Source organism: Micromys minutus, assembly GCF_963924665.1.
Source record: "Micromys minutus genome assembly, chromosome: 14".
Lineage (NCBI taxonomy): Eukaryota > Metazoa > Chordata > Mammalia > Rodentia > Muridae > Micromys > Micromys minutus.
In genome coordinates this window covers 22,995,964-23,017,821 of record NC_137983.1, presented here as the reverse complement: position 1 = coordinate 23,017,821, position 21,858 = coordinate 22,995,964, and the positions used below count along the sequence as shown (strand labels likewise).

The 21,858-nt window shown below is 47.2% G+C and overlaps 1 protein-coding gene across 1 annotated transcript in view; it reads right to left on the bottom strand.

Moving 5' to 3' along the window:
* Positions 1-21,858, bottom strand: part of WWC2 (WW and C2 domain containing 2) — a 153,725-nt gene that overhangs the window by 5,935 nt on the left and 125,932 nt on the right. The window contains exons 16-22 of the mRNA XM_080928496.1: positions 20,073-20,237; positions 16,257-16,375; positions 13,988-14,156; positions 11,580-11,741; positions 10,410-10,502; positions 7,386-7,628; positions 310-437 (exon numbers count right to left, since the gene is read on the bottom strand). Of these exons, the coding sequence (XP_080784622.1) occupies positions 310-437; positions 7,386-7,628; positions 10,410-10,502; positions 11,580-11,741; positions 13,988-14,156; positions 16,257-16,375; positions 20,073-20,237 (1,079 nt within the window). The remainder of the gene's footprint in view (positions 1-309; positions 438-7,385; positions 7,629-10,409; positions 10,503-11,579; positions 11,742-13,987; positions 14,157-16,256; positions 16,376-20,072; positions 20,238-21,858) is intronic.

Here is a 21,858-nt window from a genome sequence, read left to right as displayed (position 1 = left end):
AGCAGGAAGTATGTGTTTGTTCCCTTGCTGCACTGTCGGGCGCAAGGTATGTGTGTGGGGAGAGAGAAGGGCACCCAAGGAATGCCCAGAAAGTGAGTGAACTAAGTCCCCAAAGATCTGTGATTTTGTGTATCTTTCTGAATCCTGGGACAAGCTTTCTCAGTGAGATGTACTCATGATGACAGGAGGGGGGAGTGTTTCCGAGTTCCTGAGGAGACAGACTCTTATGTCTGGAACCTCCCAGAGAGTGTCCCCTTGGGATGGAGCACACCAGGGACACCATGCAGCTGGTCCTGTGCAGCCGTTTACCTGAAGGATTGCACCTGCCGAGGCTCCTTCTGACTCTGCTCCCGCAGTCGGTACACATCCTTGGAGACCTGCCTCATCAGCCTCTCTGCGTTCAAGTCCTGCTTCTGCTCTTCTCTTGTCTGCTCAGCCTGGCAAAGGAAAGCAAATGGAAACCTGAAGACACGCTACGGGGCTGGGAGGCCAAGCTGGACCATCAAGGGCACCTTGTGCTAGGCAGCAGGGGACGGTACCCATGCGCTCGGCTCATGCCAAAGGGAGGAGGCACCGTATGATCCAGGGTGAGTTAATTTTAATCACGTTTAAGATGTTTACATCTGGAAAACCTAAGAACTCTCAAAACAAAACAAAACAAAAAAATCAAAAACAACAACAACAAAAAAAACCAACCAAACAAACTAAAACAACAAACATAAATCTGAATATTGAATACTATTAGCACTCTTTCCAAGAAACTGAACACTGGCAATGTTTTGGCGACTACACTTGCCAACTTTTTCTACCATCCTAGCCATGTTTCCCCATGTTAGCCAGTTAAAAAGCTTTACTGGTGTACAACCAACCTACTAAGCAGTAAGACACGGGTAGAGCTCAAAGAACCTCACACAGGAACATTGTCAATGCCCACCCTCTCCTTAGGGCCCTTCTGCAAGTTCTCGCTGATGACTAAACTTTAGTAAAATCCATTCTTTGTTACTGCTGGTGACATGTAAATATTGTTTTATATATGTATATATACTATTATTATACATTAAATATATATATAATACAAATGGACCAGCAGCATTGCTCACTAGTGGCTGCTTCCACATCTCATTCATTTGGTCACCTAATCATCAAATACGTACTGATGGCCCTCAGTAAGTGTCTGTGTCCATTGCGAAGATGGCAGAGTCTGTGGCAATACCTCGGATTTCAAATTCCCTTTTGCTCACTTCCTAGTTTTGCTCACTTCCTAGTTTTGCTCACTTCCTAGCTGAGAGTCTGGACAAAAGGCCTAGCTAGCCCTGGGCCATAGTTTCTTTTTAAGTACTTCAAAGGCTTGTTTGGAGTTTAAATCACTCCCCACCATTCAATCTCCTGTTAACATTCCCGCAGGCTACAGTCTACAGAAGGTAGGGCAGAGCTGTGAACTAACAGATGAAGTTTAACGAACGGGAAAAACAAACGGGAAGAGTAGATGTGTAAGATGTATAAAAATTAAAGTGTTCTTTTCTCTCCAGGTGACAGACACCGTCCATTGTCGCTGTAGCAGGACTGCTGTCAGCTTCTGGACTCCCAGCACCTTCCTCTCTTTGTGGTCTCCTCAAGGTGCTGGTTGGCCTGGCCCTTTCTGTGCAGCTTCTGCTCCCCACAAGGAGAGCACCAGGACTAATAGAACAGGACAACAGTATTAGTATCCGACATTTTTCAGGTTAGCCTAACTTTCAAAAGTGCTAGCATGTGTATCTCTTGAAAGGTTCTTTTTTTTTTTTTTCCTTTTTAAACAAAACACCACCCTCTAGTGCCCAGGCACTTGTGTTGACAGAGAAACAACCCGAGGAAGGAACAGACATTTCTGCTTCTTAGGAAGAACAGAGTCCTTCCCCGCCCACCTCTGCCTCTCCTCTGGCCAAGGAGAGAGCTGGCCCTTCTCTATGCTTCAATTCACAGTCGGGAGGCCCAGCGACTCACAGCTGTGTTAGGAACACAACAGTCTTACGTCCTCGGCTTCTTGCTATGCTTCCTAAGTACAAACATTTGTTTTCTTATAAACTATAAAAGAGGCTTTCCTGCCGTCAAGGAGGGTTACGGAGGATGAGTCTGAGAGAAGCAGGGTCTGCTGCTGGCTTAAGCACTGCTTCTCCAGGTTTTATGACCATTGGCAGGGATATCAGTAGGCACGGCTATGTCCATGAGCACACTGTCCAGGGGGTGTGAAGGCGAAGACGGAGCAGAAGACACGCCTGTGGTGAATGTCCACTTCTGCAGCCATAACAAACGGCCCGCAGCTGAGCTGTCAGAGCTGCTTATTACACATTTCAGACGTGGGGAAAACACAGGGTACAATGGTCTATCCACCTGCAGACTTGGTAACAAAGACAAAACCTCTTTGTTCTCAGGGGCCCCGGCCATTTTAAAGGAGTAGGAATGGGCCCTGCTGTGGGCCCTGCTCTGCTGCTTGCTGTAAAGCTGCCTCAGGCAGAAGGAGCAGTGCCGGAGTGTGAGTGGTGGGCACCAGATGTGACAGGAAGGCCTTCCTCCAAACTCAAGTTGCAATTTAACTGTCCTGTAACACCATTAAGGGGTGAGGGCCTCTGAGGGGCGAGGGCCTGAGGGGTGTCAGAGCTCAGGACCTGCCCAGTCGGGGCACACAGGCCTTAGGGTGGCTGTATCTCTTTCCACTTCTATCAACGAGGATGTCTTTATCTTGGGCTCTACCCAACCCCCTTCTTTTCTCTTTATCTTGGTGGCAAAGTGATTTTTGGAACCGAACTCATCAGAGAGCACAGCTCAGGACTGTGTTGGGATAATGGCGCTCCATCTACATGCCAATGACTATAGCCACCATTAGAAACCAAGGGGCTAGAGGTATGCTAGCTGTCAATATCAGACAACCACAGATTCGTGAGGAACAAAGTACCATCTCACTGAGAGAACTCCAAAGTATCAATCTTTAAGACAAGTTTCCAAAGCTGGAATGGAAAACCTGGTAAAGAAAGCAAAGGAGGGGCTGGAGAGATGGTTCAGTGGTTAAGAGCACTGACTGCCCTTCTAGAGGTCCTGAGTTCAAATCCCAACAACCACATGGTGGCCCACAACCATCTGTAATGGGACCAGATGTCCTCTTCTGGTGTGTCTGAAGACAGCAACAGTGTACCCACATACATTAAAATAAATAAATAAAACTTAATTAAAAAAAAAAAAGCAAAGGAGATCTTGGCCACTACATCTTTGACTTTCTTACCCCTACAGAATGGAATGGGCCAGGAGCCTTTCATGTGTCAGTAGGCAAGTGCTCCACCACTGAGCTACAACTCTTGTATTGACTCTTGGGAATTCTTGTTTTACTGAAACCAGGTTTCATGTAGCCCAGGCTGGCCTTAAACTTGCTACGTAGCAGAGGGTAACCTTAGAACTTCTGGTCCTTCTACCTCCAACCCCTCAGTGCAGGGGTTACAGGTGTGAATCTTCACGCCCCATCCTCTGTAGGACTGGGGGTGGAGCCCTGGGCTCGGGCACCCTAGACAAGCCTCTACAGCCCCAGCCTCTGCAGTTCTGAGCTGGGGTGAGATTGTGCCGTATACAGGAAGGATCACCTTGCATGTTGCATCCGTTCTGTGAGCAAAGCACATGCAGCACAGTGGCAGCCAACTGCTGGCGAGGGGGAGGGGGCCACACTCAGCCATGCCGAGTGGTGGGCTGTGTCGTGACACGGGCCCACGAAACTCAACGAGTGCTCGTATGGTGACTGGTGCTGGCATGCACAGGGGTACATCCGTCAGGGAAAACCCAAATAAACAAGAGGTCTCAGGCACTGGTACTCAAGGAAGCTAAGTGGCCACTCTTGTCCTTCCTCTGCCGTTTCTTTCCCTGAGGTGACATCTTGAGGGATTGGCAGCAGAGCACCTGCAGGTCTCCGTGTCAGAACAGTTTATGAGAGTGGAGAGATAAGGGCAGCTCATTGCTTTACTCGAGGATGTTAGGAACATTCACGACTGATATTCCTGGAACTTGTCACAGAGTCCCCGAACACCACGGTCCCCAAGGGCCAGCTCTCTTGGCTGCTGCACTCACCCACTCACTGTAAAAGGAGGAGCACTCACTCCTAGAGTCTCAGAGTGGGCGGGGCAACAGAACAGAAAGCGGATTGCAAAGGGTTAGCAAGCTTTAAGGACCCTATACAGATGGCCACCAAGGAGAGGGGACTCAGGATACTATGACATGGAAAAAGCAAAAGGAACAGGGTCTGCACAAGGTCCTGGAGTCTGCACCTAGGCTGAAGGCACCAAGAGCAGCCATTTCACAGCAGCAACTGCTCAAGGTTCTGAATCCACCGGTTGTTGGGTTTTAAATGACCTCCATTTTCCAGGCACTGACCAGATTGTGGACGGATCCAAGGGTATCATGGGTCTGGAAGGAGAAGCCGAGTCACCTTAATGCTCACTAAATCTTGAACAATCTTAACAGGAGAAACCCCACAGAACCACAGAGCGAAACACCACGTTTAAGCATCGGGAAATAGCGCATTGTGACTCCTTCATCCTGTTCTGTAACAAGAGGCTCGTTACGTTTGCCAGAGCCCCGCTGTCTTCTGTGCTGAAGCCTGGCCCTGGGCTCGGAAGGAGCCTCCCACTCTCCACCATCCTTTCAATAGCACCTCTTCGAGAAACCCACAGCCCTTCACTTCACCTTCAAGACTCTCACAGTCACCCTACCCTGCCTCAGCTCCAGTGAGGCACAGCGTGGAGGCACAGCGTGGAACAGCCATGGCAGACCCACAATCAACACACGAGAGTGGTCCTATTTCTTCTGTTAGTCCGGTTCCATCTTTCCTTCTCATGTTATACTGTCTTGGGGGGGTGGGGGTGGGGCAGACTTTGAGGTGTCAGAAGTCCGCACCAGGCCCAGTCTCTTGCCTATGGATCAGGATGAGGCTCTCAGTTCCTCTCCAGGGACTGAGTCCCTGAAATATCCCTTCACTGCAACCGACCGTGACTAACACCATTTACTTTGGTTGTATTTTTGTTGCTTTGTTAGTTTTCTGAGACAGGGCCTCATCCTATAGCCCCCCCCCCCCCGGCCTGGAGCTACCATGTAGACCAGGCTGGTCTCCACAGCACAGAGACCCCCCACCCCCGCGCCTCTAAAGTGCTGGAATTAAACGCAAGGCCACCACACTCAGCTGATTTTAAAGAAATGATTTTATGTTTGTCTTGTTTAGGATTACATCTGGTCTCTTGTTATTTTTCATCAGGTTAAGGAGAGTTGTGAAAGTTTTAAATACTAATATCTACTGTCTTTTTATCAGTATTTGTGTACACCAACCAAGCTGCCTGATAGTTTCCCTCTGAATTTAATATTAAATTTAATATTAAAAAGTCTTCCCACACATTGGACTCCATTTGCTGGGATTTTAGTTGGGAGTTCTGTCCTTCCCATCACAGTGAGGGCAGCCTGTGCTTCTCTCCTTTTTAGAGTTAGGTATCTATTTAGCTGCACAGATTGAAGTGTGGAATATTCTCTCTGAGTATATGAAATTGAGACAATTTGTTCTTTAAAATTTTGGTGGAACCTATACATAGACTTGATGTTTCTTTACGGGATTTTAAGTTTCTGCTGTCACCTTGGTAAGGGACAGAGGACCCCTCAACCTCCTTTCTTAATTAGTTCTTCTGTTTTTCCTAGATGTTTGCTGAAATTGTGAGCATATAGTGCTTAAGGCAATCGATCTTTAAATCTTAGGTTTGTCTGGACTGTTCTGTTCTCATTAATATGCAGCTGTTTTTTGTTACTATAGCAACACCCCAGCGAGAACAGCTTACAGGGAGAAAGGTTGGCTTTCTCCAGGCCAGTAGCTCTGTTGTCTGAACCCACATATGGAGGGAGGAGGTGACTGTGGAGAGTGTGCTGGAGCTCGGAGGGTCATCTGGGAGGAAGGCCTTTCAAAGGCTCTCCCATGACTCCCCTCTCCCAGCTAGACCTCCGCCTTCTAAGGGCTCCTTCAGCGATGAAGGCTTGGCTGAGGATCTTAAAGTTCTTGTGGTCCAGTCGCTTCTCAGCACTGCCACCAGGTGGGCCCAAGCCTTTCGGTTCATAACTAATTTGTTATGGAAGATCCTTCCTATCAGGAATTTCCAGGAAGTATAGTCTGTACTTAGATCCCTAGCCTCAGGGCTACGTTAAGAGAAAATAATGTCTAAGCACTTGTAACACATCCATCGTATGAAAAGCTCTTCCTGAAGATCACATGTACAGATGAATACAGATGGCTGAACAAAAATATAAATCCTAACCCTGGGAATAAATCAATATCATACTTAGGCAGATTCAGTGATATTTAGGTTGCAGATTAGAAACAATCCCTTTAAAATATTTGATTTTTGCTAGGTGGAATGGTACATATCTGTAATCAGTACTTGAGGGGCTGAGGCAGGGGCATTACATGTTCTCTTTTTTGTTTTGAGACAGGGCCTCATTATATAGTCCTGGCTGTCCTGAAACTCACTCTGTAGACCAGGCTGGTGTTGAACTCACATAGATCCCCCTGCCTCTGCCTCCCAGTGGCTGAGATTGAAGACATTCTTAAAGGTCAGCCTGAGATATTCAGTGAGAAACTGTCTCAAAACAAAACAAACAAACAAAACAACCCCCCAAAACCCCCCAAAAACCAAAAAAAAAAAAAAAAAAAAAGAAACAAAAATCCTCAAAACTAAAACATAAAACCCTTAACAACATAATCTGTGTGTGACTATGTGATTAGCACTTACTTTTAATCCCAACACTCTGGAGACAGAGGCAGGTGAATTTCTTTGAGGACAGCCTGGTCTACATAGCAAATTCTAGGCCAGCCAGGGCTACATACTAGATGCCCCCCCCCCCCAAAAAAAACCAAACCAAACCAAAACAAAAACCAAAACCAAAAAACAAAACAAAAACAAAAAAGCCCTCCCAAAACCTAAACAAACCAACTCCTAATTTTTTGTTTATTCAGTGACTTATTATTTTCTGTACATGTTTTTAGGGAGAAAGGCAAATGCGTACCATTAAGTGAAATGTCATCTTTGAGGCAGGAAAGTGAAAATTAGAACATTAAAATTATCAGTGTCTTTGTAACTCCTGGCTAATGAATCTGCAAAGTGCTGAAATGTAAACATTAGGAACGGCTGGCTGAAAGACAAGGGGGTGCAGAGGGGCTCCCTTCCTGTCAGAGACTGCAGAGCCATCACAGCAGACACTGCAACAGTACAGTGGCCATGCCCTCAGTCCTGGTAAGAGGACAGGAAAATGCCCACGTTAGGAACCTCCTCCAGGGTGCCACCAGCACCCAAGGGTACAGCTGCACTAGCCCCACCCAGGGGGGACCCGGAGCTCTGTACCTGCTTCTCTGCTTGCTTCAGAAGCTTCTGGAATCTCTCATCCTCCAGCACGCCTGGGGGAAGGTCTGTCTCTCCCTGAGCTTTTAGCTCCTCCAGCTTCTGCCGTAAGCCTCTCAGGGCCTGCAGCTCGTCGTTGAGACGGCTCTGGCGGGTCAGCGAGGCCTGCAGGTCCAGCTCCAAGTCCAGAGATGTGCGCACGGGGCACTCCTGGGCAGTCCTCCTGAGAGCAGGCTGGCAGACCGCCTGCAGGGAGAGACAACAGACTCCTCACTATCTCTGCTCTTCCTGCACATGACAGGAGGCAAAACTGGACACATGGCTGGCTCTGGCCAAAGCCAGGACAGTGGAGACAGTATCACTCTAGGCAGAAGCTTGGCAAAGGCGCCCTGAGATCTGCACATTTTTGCCTCCTGCTGGGGACACCGCAGAAAGGCAGAAGGAGGCTCCACCAGCCTGAGACTCTGAGAACAGCAGAGCTGGCTTCAAGCTAGTCTGCTACCAACTAGCAGCTGAGTATAAAGTCAGGTTATATCACTTTAAACTACAGAGATTGAATAAGTGGGAAGTGGGCCGGTGAGACGGCTCAGCCTGACAGCCTGAGCCCGTGGGACCCATACTGTGGACAGACAGAATCAGCTTCTCAAAGTTATTCCCTGGCCTCCACACAAGGTGGCCCCTCCAGTAAACAAATGAGGAAGTAAATAAATAAAGTAATTAGGACAGCCCACGATGAATGAAAAGCATCACAGAATGCACACCCTCTCCATCTCAGGGCACAGTCCCCGCCACCACAGCTGTGACCACCGGATTGAGTGTCCTTCCATGTTTACATCCAACCCCTGCCCACTGTGACCATCGACTTCTGCCAAGTCCTTCCCAGGGCCCAACTGCCCATTCATCCAGAAATTAGGTAGGCAGAGGTAACTGTCTGCGGGCTAATACAGAAGATTAGGGGAGGACACAGTATGAGGCTGTGCTCAGCAGTGACTTTCAATTCCTGTCTTACCCACAGAAGCTGGTAGACAGAGGACCCAGGGATGAGGCAGACCTGCTTGATCTTAGTTTAAAATCAAGAAATACCTGCTTGAGAAAAGGACTTAACTAAGATCACATGAGCAGGACCGTCAGGAGAGGATTTCTTGCCTGGATTCACAACAGGGGGATGGAAGCTACTGGACGCCTAAGAGTGGGTACACGTGCTCCAGACTGGAGATCTGGGGTAACCGTGGTGGTTGGAACAGATGCCAGTGAGGGGCCTTTCTGTGACTCAGTCATACTGAGACCTCACCTAAATACTTTTCCTCTAATGGCACTGGGAACTGACCTTGTAAGTCTAACATTCTATCAGCAAGCTGTGCTCCAGTCTTCAGACCGGCCTCACTTTGTACTTCGTCTTTGAACTTTGTCTTCCTAGTGAGCTGCTCAGGGACCTGAGAGCACTCACGGACCCTGCTCTGAGGCAGTTCTCTCCAAGGTCAGAGTTGGACCTCGATATACCCGCACCTGGTCTGTCGGTTCCCCGTCAGAGATGAGTAGACACATCCCTGTCTCCAGGAAGATTTCACATAACAGCCCGGTGCCACCGCCCGCTGGGAAAACCCCCGTCTTCTTGCCCCCTTCTTTTTGCCCAACACCTCATCAGTAAATATTCAGGTTCTGTTACATTGTTATTAGGCTTCCTTGATTCAGTCTCTGCCTTCTCCAACACACAGCATGGCAAGAAATATCCAGGCATGCAAATGCTGTGAGCACATGACTTCCGCCTTTCGGGGTCAGAAATCTTTCCCAGGCTGGCGATGGCTCCCGAGTAAACACGCTAACCACAGACATGACCCAAGTAAGAAAGCTGCATGCACCTACTAGAAGCCGGGAGACACAGACTGGAGGACTGCTTAGAGGCTCACAGGCCAGCGAGGCTGGAGTATGCAAGAGACCTCGCCTCGCCCAGGCTGAGGAGAGGAACCAACTCCCGAAAGTTGCCTCTGACTTTCATACATGTGGTGGTATGCACATGCCTGTCATAACAAACACGCGTGCACTTCAGCAGAGTGCATGGAGCCTCTTAAGGTCTAGTGTGCAGCATGTCGGCAATCAGTGCTCGGCAGTGTGTCAGCAATCAGTGCTCGGCAGTGAGGTCTCTCAGCGGACCGGGTAGTGCTGACTTGTAGGCCTCCATGCTTTATTCCGCATGACTATCTGTATTCTAAATGTGGCTGCCTTGTCACTAAACTGGGAAGAGCTGGGCATGGCTGGCTCTTGAGAGCCAGTGTGAGGAGGACTCAGCACAGCACTGCCACGCTGTCCTCTCTGACCCTGTGACTCACATTGTGACGGCCAAGCAGGCAAACCTTTCCTGTGTGCTACATTTAGACCTCTGCATAGTTTTCAAGATGGGATTCCTAAATCAAGTTGTATCTGCCTTCTCTAAAACCAGCTAAAGGTCCTAACTTTAGCAAATTTCAGGACCCTCCTTTGTCTAGGTCAAGGAGCTCTATTAACTAAGCTTGTGAGCAACGTAGTTTGGTCCCCCACTTCTTACACCAGCACAAAGCTGCCATCCCCTAAAAGAAGACGGGGCATAGAAAGAAGAAAAAACTGTCTTAGCCACATTAACTTTTAAACCTAAAAATAACTTTATGAAAGTTACACAATTTCCCATAAGAAGACAGCCCCTTCTTCCCCTAAAAACCCTACCAAGTGCCCTGCGCTTCTCCTTTGTAGAATATCTGCTCCCTTGGGGAGGTGCTGGTTTTAAATTCTCCCACAATCACTAAGGATCCGGACATGGTGGAGACGCTGAAGCCCCCTGAGAAATGTGCAGTTTAGCTCACTGACGCCGGGGGCAAACCAGTTTCCATCCTCAATCACCACAGGTTCCAAATCAGAGCCAAACATCTCCTGGCTCAAAAAGTGACTCAGAGCAGCAGCTGCACAGGCCTCAGTGACCAGCGCAAGAGCTGGCAATGCCAACACCCAACCACTCTGGAGTTTACGGTCTTCAAGTCTGGCTCAGGGAATACGTACCCTTTTGACCCGCAAACTGCGCCGCTCAGTGGAGTTTCTCACAAACAAGGATTTTTTGGCCAAAGTTGAGCTGTCACTGTCACTTCGATTTAGCTGGTGACCAAAGACAAAAGGGAAAGACAATATTCACCAAATAAGCCACAGAGCTGGTGGCAGTCAGAACAGAGGCGCTCATGGGACAAGGCAGGTAGTGAGAGGCAACGTGAGCCACCTGCTTCTTTCCCTTCTCGTCTGTGCCGCTCAAATCCAGGGCCTCACACAGGCTGGGGAACTCAGCAACCACGGAGCCACATCCGTAGCCATGAGCTGATTTTAAAGAAATTCTTTCACAAATAAATTCTTCCCTACTCTGGTTTTCTGAACTTAATTTTCTTAGGTACCTTGAAGAGCTAGCTGCCTTTGGAGGCAGCAAGTCCGTATGCGGAGGTGACGGGTTTGCTTCTGTTTAATGAGACAAGCCCTGTCCTTGTAGTTCTCAGGTGGTTTGTTCTCTAGAGACAGCGCTAAGAGGCTGTGCTGCCCAGAGCCTCTTGCCCACCCCAACACCCTTAGCCTGCCAGGGAACACTTCCCACAGCACCTACAGCTTCCTCGGCCTTATGGTCTGGCTTATTCACAAGAACATTCTCTGCAAAACGGAAGGGAGCAAAGTCTTTGTTTCTAGGGAAGAGTTCAATAAAAGCATTTTATTGCCAGAATAAGTTCAGAATTTAAAAGTCTCCCTCTCTTATTTTATGTAATATTAAATCCATTTACTGTGATTCATAAATAATTCATGAAATAGAATTTGGGAAACTGATGTAAATCTCGTAATTTTCTTCACAGGAATGAGTATGATTTGGGGACTTAGAACATGATTTTTGTTGTAAAATCCAATTCACGTTTTCTCTTCAGCAAGATTAACATGGTTAGAAATGCATACGAAATATGCAAAATACATTTAAGTTGCTTTATGTTTCGAAACATAGAAGTTCAACAATTCTTAGCATCTAAATCCTTAAACTACTTCTTTGCTAAGTAAATTCCATTAGGGCCAGCAAGACATTGGGTGTCTGGGAAAACAAACCAGATACAAGAAGCCCAAGGTACGACACTGCTCGGCAGTGTGTCCAGGCAGCCCTGTGCAGTCCTGGTTGTTAGCCGGCGCCGCCTCAGCAGCGCTGTCGCTTACCCTGCAGACGTACTGGCTCCGCTCGCCTGGGGAGAAGGTTTGTGAGCGCACGATCATGCTGTTTCTCACGAATGGATGCTGCCGGGAGCTCAGGCCGCTGCGGTCTTTGGGGCGAACTGCCATACTGTCCACTGCTTCATCCGTGTTTGTCTCCTTGTCGGCCTGCAATGAAAGCTGGCGTTCGTCAGGAGCCGGCAGGTGCGTGTGAGCAGGGCTTGTCTGACAGAAGGAGGGAGGGGAGGAGGCCTTCTACTTCGAAGAATCCTACTTGAACTGTGTACTGGCTGGTTTTGTGTCAACTTGACACGAGCTGGAGTTATCACAGAGGAAGGAGCCTCAGTTGGGGAAATGCCTCCATGAGATCCAGCTGTAAGGCATTTTCTCAACTAGTGATCAAAGGTGGAGGGCCCAGCCCATTGTGGGTGGAGCCATCCCTGGCCCAGCCCATTGTGGGTGGTGCCATCCCTGGGCTGGTAGACCTGGGTTCTATAAGAAAGCAGGCTGAGCAAGCCAGGGGAAGCAAGCCAGTAAGGAACATCCCTCCATGGCCTCTGCATCAGCTCTTGGTTCCTGACCTGCTTGAATTCCAGTCCTGACTTTCTTTGGTGATGAACAGCAATGTGGAAGTGTAAGCTGAATAAACCCTTTTCTCCCAACTTGCTTCTTGATCATGATGTTTTGTGCAGGAATAGAAACCCTGACTAAGACAGACTGTATTATCATTAAACTGATCTTTGTCAGAACAAGGTACCATGATTTAAAAAAAAAAAATTGAAAATTCAATATAGCTTCTGGAGAGATGGCTCAGTAGTCAAGAGCACTTGCTGTTCTTGTAGGGTCCCAGGTTCAATTCCCAGCACCCACATGGCAGCTCACATCTGCAACTCTAGTTCCAGGGAATTTGACTCCCTCTGCTGGCTACTGTGGGCACTGCATGCACATGGTGTACAGACATGGGTGCCGTGGTATGAGCCCCACTCAGTATCCAATCAGAGTGCTAACCAGTCACAGTCCACAGGCTTCCCGAAAGCCGTTTATCTCCACGCCCTTTATAGATTCGTGGGCACTGTGCAGTCATGTTGGGGATGCCCTGGTAACGATGGCACTTGAGGTTTCTCACCAAAGGGTCATGCTGCCTGTTTCATACTCATGGTCCCCTAGGTGTGGGTCTGGATATAGGCTTGGCTGATGGGAAATGCTACTATTAGGTGTGGCCTTGTTGAAGTAGGTGTGGCTTTGTTGTAGGGGGTGCATCACTGTGGGGGGTGGGCTTTGAGGTCCTATACTCAAGTTCTGCCTGCAGAAGTTAGTTTCCTTCTGGTTCCCTGTCGATCAAGATGTAGAAAACTTCCAGCCCCTTCTCCAGCACCATGTCTGCCTGATACTGGATTGAACCTCTGAGCCTGTAAGCCAGCCAACAGTTGCCTTGGCCACGGTGTCTGCTCACAGCAATGGAAACCCCAACTAAGACACCGGACCTAACCAAATCAATGTCATCTTTCAGAACAGGTTTCTGCTAGAACTCCAGCCAGCCAAGGTGAACTCTGAATTCTTACTTCTTGTTTCATACTGATATAGGTTTTGCAACTTGATACCATTAAGTAGCCCCTGATTGATTTCTCTGTAATAGAGACAGTATGTGTTTGATACAGAGACTTGCCACGGAGCCCAGGCTGGCCTCTGCTCATAATCTTCCTGCACCAGCCTCTTGAGGGCTGGAATACAGGAATTACCACATCTGGGTCAGAAAATATTTGTTTTAATTAAAAACATTTTTTTTTTTTTTTGGTTTTGGTCATTTTGGAGATGTATATGTCAGGCTAGCCTACAAACTCACTATAAAGGTGATGACCCTCTACCTCTTTTTTTTTAAAAATATTTATTTATGTATGAGTACACTGTAGCTGTCTTCAGACACACCAGAAGAGGGCATCAGATCTCATTACAGATGGTTGTGAGCCATCATGTGGTTGCTGGGAATTGAACTCAGGACATCTGGAAGAGCAGTCAGTGCTCTAACCCACTGAGCCATGTCTCCAGCCTGCCTCTCTTCTAAGTGCCAGAATTATAGCGATGTGCCCACTGTGGCTATTTGTGTGGTGCTGGGGACTGAACCTAGTGCTGTAAGTATTGTACCAATTCAACTACATCTCTAGCCCCAGACAATACTTCTAACAAGCATTTACAGAACATTACAGATATCAAGGAGCAAGTACTGTTTCTGCCAAGTATAAAGGAAAAATTCATCTTCTGGAACCATGTGAAATTGTAAAGTGCTTTCAGTGCTGAGAAGTGATATTCCCATAAAAGCCTTTCAATCAGATCTGGGGCCCAAATGTTGATTTGGAAGAGAAAACAAGTAACCCCTTGGGTGGCGTGGGTATCAGGAAACTGTAGTGAACATTTACCAGGGTGGGAACTTCAGAGGCTGGCTGAGCAGGGTCCTGTGCGTAGTCCTTCTTCCCACACTGGCTTGTCTCAGGAGGCTCTTCTGTGAAGCGGCTGCCCTCTGCCAAGTGAACCCCAGACTCTCTTGCAGCCGGAACTCTGACAGAGGCCTCTCTGAGTATCGTTAGGCTGTGGTGAAACAGAACAAAACCACACACTCAGTGTGGCAGGCCGTGTGAGCAGCTGCGGTAATCCAGTTACCTGAGAAGCAACTGAGGCACACATGTGACCAAAGACACGCTGTGATACCTGGCAGCTCTTTAACTGAGTAGATCAAGAAAATAGATTCTCATTGTATGTTTCAGGAATCCAGGGCAAAATTACCACTGTGAAAATGTTAAGTTAATGAAACTTGACCGAATCTCCAGATAGTCAACAGAATATCTAAGGACTACAGACAAGTTTTAACTTCAGCATGTAAAAACATGACATTCACTTTAAAGTAAAAATATTAGTCAATTCATTGTAGAAATAGTAATATAACAACTGATTATTTTTAGGTGAGACTTGAGGATTACGTATTACTAATGTTCGTCAGGCAGGCACAGACCCGTGTAAACGGTTTCTTACTGCACTATCAGATGGCTCACGGCCTCACATGCTTGTCCGTAACAAAAGCTTTGGCTGGAATGTGGGTGGTCTCGAGAACACGGCCGCATGGCCAGAGACCTCTGTGGCTCAGTGGTTAAGAGCACTGGCTGCTCTTGCAGAGGACCCAGGTTTAGTTTCCAGCTCCTTGGCAGTGGTTCACAACCCTCTCTAACTCCAGTCCAGAGGATCAGACGCCGGCTTCTGGCCTCTTGGGGGATTGCATGCACGTGGTGCATATGTATATGTAGATACACACCCATACACATAAAATAAAAATACCAGAAAATATTTTTAAAGTATTTGCTCAGCTTTACAGTGTAGTCCGCAGAAGTACTGTGAAGGCTTGGAACGTGGATGCTTTCCTATCCTAAGACTAGAAAGAATCCTTTTCACTGGCTTCTAAGTGTCAACCCTTAATCACAATGGGTGACAGGTTGGCTGACTGACAGACTGGATATTAATGAATGGCTATGAAAGGAACACAAGGGAGAACCAACAAATACTACAGCAAACTGAAAGTCCCCCTCTTAAGCCCACTAAGTCTATCCCCTGACTTGGTGGAACGCTTACTGCTTAGAGACACCAGGATAAACCTCATGCACACGTCTCCCACGCTGCCTTTACACCGCTGCTGTAGCGCTTCCCTACAAAGTCCATGACTAACTTCATGTTCCTCGTCACGTTCTATCTTTGCATGTATACATACAAAGTAAGTACAGACCTTACATGCTAACAGTCCAACCATGTGCAACTAGTATGACTCTAGTATGACTGTTCATAAAAATTCATCTGAATTGTTTATATATGGAAGCTACTCAAAATGGAGGCATTAGCTAAAATGTCTTTTTAGAGAATATTGTGCACACATGGGAGATGGCCCTTCACATGCACACACACACACACACACACACACACACACACACACACACACACACACACACACGAGATCTGGCATCCTTGAAGGATGGGTTACTGGCACAGAGGAGGAAACTCAAGACAAGTTATTACTGCAACAGTAATAACAACTTTGCCCACGAACAGCCTGAATGACATTTTTAGGAGGGGGTGGGGCAGGAATAAGTCAATTTTACCTCATCTGACTCTACAGCAGTGGTTAGTCTCAACCTTCCTGACATTGCAACCCTTTAATACAGTTCTTCATGTTGTGGTGACCGCTAATCATAAAATTAATTTGCTGCCACTTCATAATTGTAGCTTTAATACCATTATGAATCATAATAACATAAACATCCATGTTTTCTGATGGTCTTAGGTGACCCCTGTGGGAGGGTTGTTCAGACCCCAAGGGCCCCTGCCTATGAGCTGAGAACCAGTGTTCTGTCATAAGGCTTCATGGCTTTCCAGATGAACAGCGTGACAAAAAGCCAGTGCACAGACCGCAGCAGGCACTGTTGCCGGCAGCAAGAGGAAAGAGCCCAGCCAATGGGCTGACCCTGCCCGTCTCTCTCCGTTCCTTCCTCCAACTCTCCAATGACAAGAGAGCTCCAGCCAGTACTCCTGATGTCACAATGTTTGCCACAGTTTCAAAATAAGGTAGATCCTATAAAGTACCCCAAAATTTCTTAGAGAAACTAAGAACCGCCCAAGTCCCCCTGGAGGAAGGCAGCAGTTGCTTACCAATCTTCCCCTGAACCCCGATGCTCTGGCCTCAGCTCCTCCTCCTCCTCCTGGGCCAGTTCCTGCTCCACAGCCAACAGCTCAGCTGACGTTCTTGCAAGTAAGGCAGACACAGCATCCTGCAGAACAGAAACCATATGGTAGTTAACACCAGACGCTCTAAATATGATTCAGAAACTCCTTGGGTGCAGACTTACATTTCCAGCTGTGAAGAAACAGTTCTCCTGCTGAGAACAAGCATGAAAGCACAACAAAATGAAACCAAAATCAAATACAAACTCCCAGATGTTACAAAGCAAAAAGCCTGTCAGGGGCTGTCAGGCTGGAGGGCTGAGGTCCCAGGGAGAACAGATAGAAGAGAGGTGACCATCACTGCCAGTGGTTCTCTAAAGGCATTTGTCAACCTAGACATGAGGCCTGCAGGCTGGACAGATGGGCTGCCTGGAACAGCGGCCCCACGGCCCACAGCATGAAAAGACCAGCAGATACCAAGGCAGTCCACATAAAAGGAGTTGGAGGAGGTGAATGGTGAGGTGGGCCCCACATTCCATTACCCAGGGTGTTTCTGCTCAGGCTTTTGCCTTTCCGAAGCTGCATCTGTACAGAGCAGGACACAGAGAAAGCCAAAACCAGCTGCTAGTAACGGAAACAGCAAGCGGCCATCTCATGTCTCGTAGGGGTCTAGAGAGAAAACCTGGAATTCAGAAGAACCCCAGGTGATACAGGCCATTTCCCATGTTGTCATCTGCCTTCCGTACGAGCATCAGCTCATCCCAGAATATTTCAGCTGGTGCTTTTACTGTCCCTCATTCAGTATGGCCAGCATCTATGGTAGGAAGGTAATGGTAGGAAGCCTCCCCCCCCCAAAAAAAAACACCAACACCAACAGACAACAGAGGCAGACCCACAAGTGACTCACACACTGTAGTTTATCAGAGACAGCAATTAAACTTTTACATCTCGCATATTAAAGAAAAACCAATGAAATTACAGATTATTCTACCAGCATGAAGACAAAGAAAAGTGCATCAGTGCATAGGAAGAAAGCTGCTACAAGTCAGAGGAGAAAACCTTGCCAGCAGGGGGAGGAGAAAGGGTGTGGTCCATTTTTAACATTGGGTCGGTGGCAAGATGACAGATTATAAATCCATGTCCATGAAAATGGATGGGAGAGAAGTCAGGACGAACAGCCACCAACAGAGAAGACAAACAGCTAAGACAGGTTAGTTGGTGCCCTAGTCACGGCGAGGCAAGTGTGTTCAAGGACTCTTGCCACTGATTATCCTAAGAACTGGGGAGTAAGAGAGAACGGGGTGGGGGTGGGGGGCAGTTTGCACAACTGAAAACTGAAGCCAAAGGCTGAGCTGAGCATGCTGTGAGGAAAAGCACAGTGCTTTAGGGGTCTGAGGAAGAGAGACAGGCCCACTGCTCTCTTGCACCACAGAGCATCAGCACAGACTGGAGACAGTTTGGTAAAGGAGTGTGAAGTCAAGAGAGTCCTGACACCCTCCACTCTCTGATACCGTGGTTAGAGGACAAGCTATTTGGGGACCCTCTGAATAGAGACACATGAAGTTGGTGGCTGTAACGGGGTCAGGTGATGCAGCATCGGATGGATGGGCTGGATAAGGGTAAACACAGGTGGCTGAACCCTGGACATCCTTGGAGCCTGAGGCACAGGGCCTTGCACATCAACTGGACTCCGAAGCAAGAGACAGGGCTTTAAGCTCGTCCTGGGAAGCCAGACTGGAGGACCCTGGCAGGAAACTGCCTGGCCACAGGCTGCTCTGGAGACACAGTGGCTGAACTTGGCTGAACTACTGGGACTCACAGCCCTTCCTGCTATGATCTGTGGAATCTGAGTAGAAAAACAACAGGAGAAGCCACACTTCTCTAACCAGGAAAACACTGGCAAAGCACAATGTATTTGCTAGTTCATCTTATGGCCTCTTTATTTTTACTTTTTAAAATACTAATCCTTTAAATCTCAAGCACAAAAAGCGTTTAGAACTGCAAACACGTGGCCAGAGAAGGAACCTTCCTAAGCCCTGGTACCAATACAAGGAAGGGGCCCGTCAATGGCTCAATCAGGGAAGCATCTGCCTTGCAAACCCGAGGGCCTGAGTTAGAGTCTCTGAGCCCATGTGAAAAACCTGGGCATGGCCGTGCGTGTCCGCAACACCAGTGCCTGTCTCAAAAACCAAAGTGAGAAGCACATGAATACTCACGTCCCTGCACATGGATGCTCACGTGAGTGCACAAGAACGTGCACACAAATGAATACACGCACACACAACATATGTGCCCACAAAGGGGAAAACTGGTGAAACAAAGTGGAGGACCACTAGAAGCTGTAAGGGAGAAACCAATCCCATGTGAAGGCACAAGCATCAGATTTTATGTGAGCAACCCACTCCCAGAAAAACCCAGAATGATATAAACCCTGAGAGGAGCAACTGTCCTCCGAGACTGCTAAATGAGCGCAGTACCTGTCCCTGAGGAATACTATACACAGAGGAAGAGGACGGTCTAACTCACAAATCATTTTATGTGAGAACAGGAGAGCTGGGAAGGAATGGCTCACATGATCAGAGCAAACCTGTAAACACTTAACACTAGAGCGGGGGAGGGGAGACCACAAACAATCTAATCACCACTCTCAATAATAACCCTAAGTGCAAACGACCCTAACTCACCCACTAATGCCGGCTCACTGTGCTCTACTAAAAAGCAAGCCTGAGCTGGCGGCTGTCTCCAGGAATCTGACATAATTAGTAAAGATCTCCCAACTTGGAGTCTGAGTCTGGAAACCAACCCATCGACCAGATGGACGCCTTCTCAGCCACCAGTGGACCACTTCACATCAGTCTGTGGGTGTTTTAGTTAGGGTTCTCACTGCTGTGGAGAGATGCCATGGCCAAGGCAACTCTTAAAAGGACAACATGTCATGGGGCCTGGCTTACATTACATTACAGTGCATTGTCACTCAGGCATACACCGTGCTGGAGAAGGAGTCTGGAGTTCTAGCTTTAATGGCTGAACTTCTCTAGAACCTTTCAGATATGAACTCAATTATGAGAAAACACTAGAATTAAGATGATCTTGTTGAGATGAGTATGTTCCTAAAAAGACATAGGTAGCAAACCAAATCCAAGACCAAAATTCTGAGAGCCAGGACAAATAAAGACATTAAATTTTCAACAAGCACCAGGCGGGTCCACCAGGCTTTTAAAAAAATTAATGTTGATATTGTCTCACACTTCTGCATGGAGACGTGGAGGACTGCAGTGCTCACCGTGGGGCAGGAGAGGCTCAGGTGCAGTGCTCCTGCGCCTGAGTCCGGTCCCCAGCAGGGGACCACATCACTGAGGACTGGCGAACAAACTGAACATCCACAGAACCCAGCCTTGTGCTCCAGCAGCCTTCCCAGCGAGCATGGAACAAACCAGCTACTAGTTAAAACACATCTTTTGACAGAAAGATATTGAAGAATATTGACAAGATGAAAAAGTAACATGCCTCCAGACTGAAAGCTGATAATTTACCAAATGGAAGTGTTTCAAATGTGATATCAAATACATGATCTCAATGACCAGAAATAGAAATTAAAGTCAACGGTTTTCATGGTCATTTAAAACAACAAAGTCTCAAGTAACTATTTATGGGAGATAAGTTCTGCTTGAATCTAAGCTGAAAATGATGTCTCCTAGGATGCTGGGAGCAAAGAGGGGTTGGGAAAGGGGAAGAGACACCATCCTCTGTCCTCCACAGTGTGTGCCCCATGTCACAACACTGCCAACCCCAGCTCTGACTCACCAAGTCTAGAGGGTCAAGCTCAGGCCGCCTAGACTGAGCTCCAGGCTCCTCGATTTCTTCTTCATTCTTCTTGTAAGGCATTTGCTTAGAAGGAAGCAAATTATACCACAGCATGAAAATCTCATTGGAAAATGGCAAATCCGCCAGGCTGATCTGAGTCCCGGCCTATGGGAAATGGAAGAAACAAAAGGAGAGAGACGAGACATTTAATTTAGTATTTGTTCTCCCTGGTAAGACAAAAGATGACCGAGCAAGCTTGTCTAGAACAGAAGCAACACACTACTGCGGATGTAAAGGACTGGGTGTGTGTATATGCGTATGCATGTGTATGTGTGTGCTCACGTGTGACTGTGTTTTTGAGGATACATACAGTGGACAGAGGATGGCTTTGAGACATTTTCCTCAATTTCTTCTTCACTGTTTGTTATTTATTTATTTTAGGAATAACAGTCTCTCACTGAATCTGGAGTAAACACTCTAGGCCTCTAGCTCCTCAAGGCATGAAGCACTGGGCCCTGCTTTCACACGGTGCTGTGGGCGCTCAGGCATGTGCATGGGGCCACCTTCCCTCCTCAGCACTGGTGTTTTAAAATCTGGACAGATTTGTATCTTCAGCTGTGGCTCAGTAAGAAATAATTCCCAGTCTAATTGCCCATCCTGGGATTATTTTGTAATGTTAAATTTCCTGACTAATTTCCCCAATGACTAAGCACACAACTTTTTCTGAATGTGGAATCAAATTAAAAAAACCACCACCACCACCAACAAAAGGATAAATGACTAAGTTAAAACCAAAGGATTCCTTCTAATATGTCAGAAGAATGACTTGATTATTATAAAACACCATTATAAAAAAATTAAAGACAGAGATGCTGGCTTTGCTCTTGAATGATAATTTAGCAAGTTTTTTTTTTTTTTTTTAAATCTGTGGGTACTAAAATGTCAAAAAGAAAAAGTAAAATGACTTCAGATCCAACCTATTCACAGGCAGAGTCTAACCTCTAGTCCACGGTTTCTTCAGTGTTACCACTTAACATACTTATTAATTTAAGTGGCACCCGTGACACACATTAAACATGCTATCCACTGTGCTGACGATGTCTAATGGCTAAACAAAATCATCTTGGTTTCTTTCTAATTGTATTGAGATAGTGTTTTGAGGAAAACTTGCTCTTTCTCCTGTGGCCATCGTTAGAGATATGCTGGTCCTGCACTGGACCACAGACCCATGTGCACACTGTCTGGATTCGGGCACTGAGGAGAATCACACTCTTCCAAGCAGCGAGTGTTCTGTCCAGATGCGTCATACAACGGAAGGGCTCATGGGCTGAATAAAGGAACCACACACTTAAATGTCTTGCTTGGTTTCATTTTTTGTTTTGTTTTGTTTTTTTGAGACAGAGGGTTTCTCTGTGTAGATAGAGGGTTTCTCTGTGTAGCCTAAACTCTCTGTGTAGTTCATGCTGGCCTCAAACTCAGAGATCCCCCTGCCTCTGCCTCCCAAGTGCTGGGATTAAAGGTGCGCACTGCCCCACTGCTACCACCTGGCCACTTAATTTTAGTTTGAGTCAATTAATTATGGATGGGACAGTTTTGATATCCAGCTCTACCATCTAGGAGCATAACTCATTTTGGGCAGATTGGAAAATGGAGGAAATCGAATTTTCTATCATCAAACTCCAGGATGTCTCCCAGGCTTAAAGGAGCTTAATAAAGTGAGTACTCCACACACGAGCCCCGCATAGGAAACTGGATGCGCTCCACAGTGAAGCCTGTAGCAGAGGTA